The sequence below is a fragment of the Sebastes umbrosus genome, chromosome 18, assembly GCF_015220745.1.
Source record: "Sebastes umbrosus isolate fSebUmb1 chromosome 18, fSebUmb1.pri, whole genome shotgun sequence".
In the NCBI taxonomy this organism is placed as follows: Eukaryota; Metazoa; Chordata; class Actinopteri; order Perciformes; family Sebastidae; genus Sebastes; species Sebastes umbrosus.
The window spans coordinates 18,215,025-18,221,581 of record NC_051286.1 but is presented as its reverse complement, the minus strand read 5'-3'; the positions used below and the strand labels follow the sequence as shown (position 1 = coordinate 18,221,581).

The 6,557-nt window shown below is 41.3% G+C and overlaps 1 protein-coding gene across 1 annotated transcript; it reads left to right on the top strand.

Moving 5' to 3' along the window:
- Window positions 1–793: 793 nt before the first annotated feature.
- hsp90aa1.1 (heat shock protein 90, alpha (cytosolic), class A member 1, tandem duplicate 1) lies at window positions 794–5,938 on the top strand. Its single transcript, XM_037750998.1, has 11 exons — window positions 794–952; window positions 2,465–2,611; window positions 2,719–3,085; window positions 3,185–3,318; window positions 3,409–3,714; window positions 3,834–3,999; window positions 4,152–4,342; window positions 4,431–4,578; window positions 4,682–4,950; window positions 5,065–5,398; window positions 5,512–5,938. Exons 2-11 carry the CDS (start codon window positions 2,465–2,467, stop codon window positions 5,619–5,621), a joined length of 2,172 nt encoding a protein of 723 aa, XP_037606926.1. The 5' UTR covers window positions 794–952; the 3' UTR covers window positions 5,622–5,938.
- The last annotated feature ends 619 nt before the right edge of the window (window positions 5,939–6,557 follow it).

Here is a 6,557-nt window from a genome sequence, read left to right as displayed (position 1 = left end):
CGGCAGGGCAGGGCCTACATTACTGAACTTTTGAATGTCAAATACCCTTAATGTGGTCTTTGGTTGTCGGACCAGGGCCTGCTAATTATCCCAACAAATTGAATTTTACGATTGTGGCCAATAAACTCATCTTCATGTTAAGGTGGCTGATTCTGTTTCCAAAGTCCAGTTGGTGAAGAAGACCACTAGATGCAAGTGAAAGCTCTGGACATTTTCCAGTTGGTGGACCTCGTGCTAAAACAGCTATATTAAAGTTTATTGATATTATGTTTTAAAGTCATATACAGCCAAAGAACCTCAGGAGAAATGTATTTTAATGTGTATCTCAGCTTCTCTGTGAAATCTTTGAGATTCACCCCAATCTTGCACGCCAAAAAAAGAAATGGGCCTGCTGTCTATAGGAAGCCTTATGGTAAGTGTGTATGTGTGTGTGTGTGTGTGTGTGTGTGTGTATGTGTGTGTGTGTGTGTGTGTGTGTGTGTGTGTGTGGCACCTCGACAGCAGCTGATAGCAAAGCACTGCACAGCTGTGACGCTTTACAGGGGGGTATGGGGCCTAACAGCTAGACAAGCTATCAGGAAAGCTCTCATTGTGAGTGACAGGCACTCCTTGTGACTCTGCGGCCCTACAAGGGCACATAAACTTTTAGGGCTCTGGTGTCTCACTCGCCACCCCCCCTTCCCGGCCTTTCCACAACACCCCCTCCTCAATGTAGTGAACGTATCTTCTGGAAGCTTCTGAATGGGAGCTTCGAGAAACCACCCCTGAAGTATAAAAAGACACCGGCATGTCGTGGGGGTCTGCATAGAGTCACTTCAACACAGCAAGTGAGACTTACTGCACACGGGAGGAGCAGAGAAACACACGCTTGGAGCTCATCGAGAAGAGAAGCTCAGTGATACATTTGACGACTATCATCAAGAAGCAACTGTAGGAAAAGTTTCTATTCAAGGTAAGACTGGAACTCCTAAAATCAAAGTTGGGTTTTTTTTGCATTGGTTGCTTAAATGGTAGGAGCACATGCAGAACAGTAAGAATACTTGCTGCAAATTAGAATACATACATAAAAATTGCACAAATATAAAGTTCTAAAATACAATAAAATATAAAGTCAGTTATTTGTAGTGTGGCAGAATAGCTCCTTTACCATTAGCATCAAATTGAGACTGTAACGTGCACGGAACACATGGCAAAGCAGGGTGACCCTGAGTGTGAACGCAATGGCGGAGGAGCAGGAAAACCGGTCCACACAAAGAGCAGATACAGTTTCACATCTTGATGCAGAAAAAAATATACAACAGTAGTTGGGGCAGTGTTTGACTGCAATGGAATCACATAGATACCAACTTTTCTATTTTAATCATGAATATGAGGAACTGAAGAAATGTTCCTACGAGGCTATTTTTTTGGTTCTGAATACAATTGCCTCACTTGTGTGAAAAACAATAATAGATCTGCTCTACAGTTGAAAACCAGATGTAGTTTTTCTACCATTTTTGAATTTCTAGCTGCTATTCCTTCCTTTAACTTAAAGGTGTTGGATGACACATGGTGAAGCATTTGGGGGATGGGGGAAGCATCCGAGCTCCACCCATTTAGCAAATGGCAAGTCTTTGATTGACAGAAGGAACATGTGTTCGTCTGCCATCCGCAGCAGCTAACCCCCTCATGCCATGAGGCTGCCTTTAACAAGAGGGAGGAAGAGATTTCAAATGTAACAGCTGGAAATTATTTCCAGATATCTAACTTTTATTTTAGAGCAAATAAGCATAACTATGAATCCAGTATAATATAATATAATATAATTAGGGCTGTCAAAGTTAACACGATAGTAATGCCACTAATTTCTTTAACGCATTAACACAACTTTTTTTAGGTTGCAGCGGGCTCATTTTTAAAGCTATTGAAGATACTGGTATCATATGAAACTAGAAAAACCTAAGGAATCCATTGGTATCTTAAATTTTGAAGAACTGGCATGGCCATTTTCAAAGGGGTCCCTTGACCTCTGACCTCAAGATGTGTGAATGAAAATGGGTTCTATGGGTACCCACGAGTCTCCCCTTTACAGACATGCCCACTTTATGATAATCACATGCAGTTTGGGGCAAGTCACAGTCAAGTCAGCACACTGACTGTTGTTGCCTGTTGGGCTTGAGTTTGCCATGTTATGATTTGAGCATATTTTTTATGCTAAATGCAGTACCTGTGAGGGTTTCTGGACAATATCTGTCATTGTTTAGTGTTGTCAATTGATTTCCAATAACAAATATATACATACATTTGCATAAAGCAGCATATTTGTCCACTCCCATGTTGATAAGAGTATTAAATACTTGACAAATCTCCCTTTAAGGGTACATTTTGAACAGATAAATCATGTGCGATTCATATCTGATTAATCGCGATTAACTATTTTAATCAATTGACAGACCTAAATATAATATTATGTGCTTTCCTTCAGATGCCTGCCGCTGGAAACGTTATGGAGGACGACGTGGAGACCTTTGCCTTCCAGGCTGAGATCGCTCAGCTTATGTCCCTCATCATCAACACCTTCTACTCAAACAAAGAGATCTTCCTTAGAGAGCTCATCTCCAACTCCTCAGATGTAAGCAAACTCAGCATTGTATCATACAGTATATGTTCCTCAAATGTAAACAGCCCTCGCATGTATGCAAACATTGCTATTTTAACAAGCTCAACCCTTCCGCACAGGCCTTGGACAAGATCAGATATGAAAGCTTGACAGACCCCAGCAGAATCGAGTCCTGCAAGGACCTGAAGATCGAAATCACGCCCGACCTGCTCGCCCGCACCCTGACCCTGGTGGACACGGGAATCGGCATGACCAAGGCTGACCTGATCAACAATCTGGGCACGATCGCCAAGTCCGGCACCAAGGCTTTCATGGAGGCTCTGCAGGCTGGAGCTGACATCTCCATGATCGGTCAGTTTGGCGTGGGTTTCTACTCTGCCTACCTCGTGGCTGAGAAGGTGACAGTCATAACCAAGCACAACGATGATGAGCAGTACATCTGGGAGTCTTCAGCTGGAGGCTCATTCACAGTCAAGGTTGACTCCGGTAAGTTCCCTCAGTGGTATAATATTCAATAATTTGCTGCATGATGAATACAATTTGGCTCATAACCTGAGCTCTGCTCTCATCATTGATGTTTTTTAGGAGAGCCCATTGGCAGAGGCACAAAAGTGATCCTCCACCTCAAAGACGATCAGACAGAATACTGTGAGGAGAAGCGCGTCAAGGAAGTTGTGAAGAAGCACTCACAGTTCATTGGCTATCCGATTACCCTTTATGTAAGTTCCATTAGCAGACCTAATGACAACCAATGATATTGAAATGCTTAAACATAATTCCTAAACCACCGCTCTTTCCATATATTTCAGGTGGAGAAGACGAGAGAGAAGGAAGTGGACCTTCACGAGGGAGAAAAGGAAGAGGAAGGTGAGAAACCAGAAGCCGAGAACCAGGACAAACCTAAGATTGAGGACGTGGGCTCTGATGAGGACGAGGACACAAAGGAAAGCAAGAACAAGAGGAAGAAGAAGGTCAAGGAGAAGTACATCGATGCCCAGGAGCTGAACAAGACCAAGCCAATCTGGACCCGTAACCCCGATGACATCACCAATGAAGAGTATGGAGAGTTCTACAAGAGTCTCACCAACGACTGGGAGGACCACCTTGCCGTCAAGGTAAGACGAGTCTACTGGTGATAAACATGCCAAAAAGTGCTACCTCTTTTTGAAAATTGATCGTTTAATGTGATGTTTTTCAAGCTAATAAATTCATACTTCATTCTTGTCTCTTGCAGCATTTCTCAGTGGAGGGTCAGCTGGAGTTCCGTGCCTTGCTCTTCATACCCAGAAGGGCTGCATTTGACCTCTTTGAGAACAAGAAGAAGAAGAACAACATCAAGCTGTACGTGCGCAGGGTCTTCATCATGGACAACTGCGATGAGCTCATCCCCGAGTACCTCAGTGAGTAACATATATTACTAATCGTTCACATACAGTCTGATCTTTCGAAGATATTAATGGCTTTAAAAGTATGCATTCTATCTCTCATAAGTTGTACAATTATTGTGTTAGTTGCATTGGAAGGCTAAGCCGTCTTTATCTTCTCTATTCAGATTTCGTCAAGGGTGTGGTGGACTCTGAGGATCTGCCCCTGAACATCTCCAGAGAGATGCTGCAGCAGAGCAAGATCCTGAAAGTCATCCGCAAGAACCTCGTCAAGAAGTGCCTGGAACTCTTCGGCGAGCTCGCCGACGACCATGACAACTACAAAAAGTACTACGAGCAGTTCGCCAAGAACATCAAGGTTGGTGGATCCATCTGAATTTATGTTTTTTTCGCTGAATTTCACATGTTTAATGTTGAATATTAGTAACACATCATTTCCCATTTAGCTTGGTATCCATGAAGACTCCCAGAACAGGAAGAAGCTGTCTGAGCTGCTGCGCTACTACACCTCAGCTTCTGGAGACGAGGTGGTTTCTCTGAAAGAATATGTTTCACGCATGAAGGACAACCAGAAACACATCTACTACATCACAGGTTAGCTTTTCAACTCGCTTCTTTTTGTTTTTATGATTTTGCTTCAAAGTTTTCCCAAAAGTGGTTTCAATTTGATTCAATGAATTTACATGAACTTTCACAGGTGAGACCAAAGACCAGGTGGCTAACTCTGCCTTCGTGGAGCGCCTTCGCAAAGCCGGCCTTGAAGTTATCTACATGATCGAGCCCATCGATGAGTACTGTGTCCAGCAGCTGAAGGAGTACGATGGCAAGAACCTGGTTTCAGTGACCAAGGAAGGCCTGGAGCTGCCCGAGGATGAGGATGACCTGAAGAAGCAGGAGGAGCTCAAAAATAAGTTTGAAAACCTTTGCAAGATCATGAAGGACATCCTCGACAAGAAGATTGAAAAGGTAAAGGAAATGGCAGAATCTAATGTTCCAATGCAATTCATTGTCAATTATGCTAATATAGTATAGCCAATTTTATTTGATCATGACAATAATGCAACATTTCATTATTGCCAGGTCACAACCTCCAACCGCCTGGTCTCCTCCCCCTGCTGCATCGTCACCAGCACCTACGGCTGGACGGCCAACATGGAGAGGATCATGAAGTCTCAGGCCCTGAGAGATAACTCCACCATGGGCTACATGACAGCTAAGAAGCACCTTGAGATCAACCCCCTGCATCCAATCGTCGAGACCTTGAGGGAGAAGGCAGAGGCCGACAAGAACGATAAGGCCGTGAAGGACCTTGTCATCCTCCTGTTCGAGACTGCCCTGCTGTCTTCAGGATTCACACTGGAGGACCCTCAGACACATGCCAACCGCATCTACAGAATGATCAAGCTGGGTCTTGGTACGTTTTTTTTTTTCTACTTCACAACTGACATTACAGGAATTAGTCTGTTTATCATAGGCCTACGTTCATAAGTGGCTTTGGTTGCTAATTTTATGCATTCTCATTCACAGGCATTGATGACGATGACTCTGCAGTTGAGGATATCATTCAGCCAGCTGATGAGGATATGCCAGTCTTGGAAGGAGATGATGACACATCAAGAATGGAGGAAGTTGACTAAAATACTTCAGGAGACTCTTTCCCTGCTTTGTTAATTATTATTTTTGTAATTATATTGCTTCTTCAAATAGACATCTCACTCATTTCACACAACTCTCATCTCTTAAACAGTATTAACTAGTCAATACAAGTTAATAAATGGAATTAATGTAGGCCACAATGTGGCTTAGTCTACATTGTTATCAGCTGCTTCTATAAAACTACTGACAATCATTAAGAGTGATATAAAGTCACTGGGAATTTGACTTATGTCTCTTTTTTGTAACATTTTTTATGAAATGCATTCAAATTTGTAATAAAAAATATTAAGAAATAAGACCTGCAATGTCGCTTACTGAATCTACTGCATGCTGAATTTCATTAATTTGTTTAGTTGAAAAGGGATATCCATATTTCAATTCAATTCAATGTGAACAATATTGCCAAAGTGTCAATTCAATAATAAAGAAAAAAGAAAAAAAGAACAGAATAAAAACAAAAACATATATATACATACATACAATTCATTAAGCAAATTACAATATATAGATATTTTAAAAGAACATGCATGTAAATGGAAGAAAACAATAAAGAAGTAATTAATATTTGTTGTGTCAATAAAACAAACAAACAAATAAAAAACAATTAATAACAATATATTGCAATATCTTATAATATTAAGGATAAATGTAAAATAAATAAAAAAATAAAAATAAATAAAAAAAACATGAAGTAGAGGAGTAAATAAAAGTGTGAGTTACATATATTATGTGTTGTTGTGGTTGTCTCTTAGATACAGATACAGATACAGATACAGATTTATTTATCCCCGAAAGGCAATTCAGTTTCTTCAGTCCACCGAGACATATACACATTCATACTGCACAATCATCGATGACAGAGGGAACACAGTAGGTGGCATATGGGGAGGTGCAGATCAATAAAAGTACAAGAATAA

Bases quoted from the DNA above. Each gene is read 5' to 3' on its own strand.
- hsp90aa1.1 (XM_037750998.1), top strand. From the start codon at position 2,465: ATGCCTGCCGCTGGAAACGTTATGGAGGACGACGTGGAGACCTTTGCC. The intron at 3,319-3,408 runs GTAAGTTCCATT...CATATATTTCAG, and splicing joins GCTATCCGATTACCCTTTAT to GTGGAGAAGACGAGAGAGAA. The intron at 4,579-4,681 runs GTTAGCTTTTCA...GAACTTTCACAG, and splicing joins ACACATCTACTACATCACAG to GTGAGACCAAAGACCAGGTG.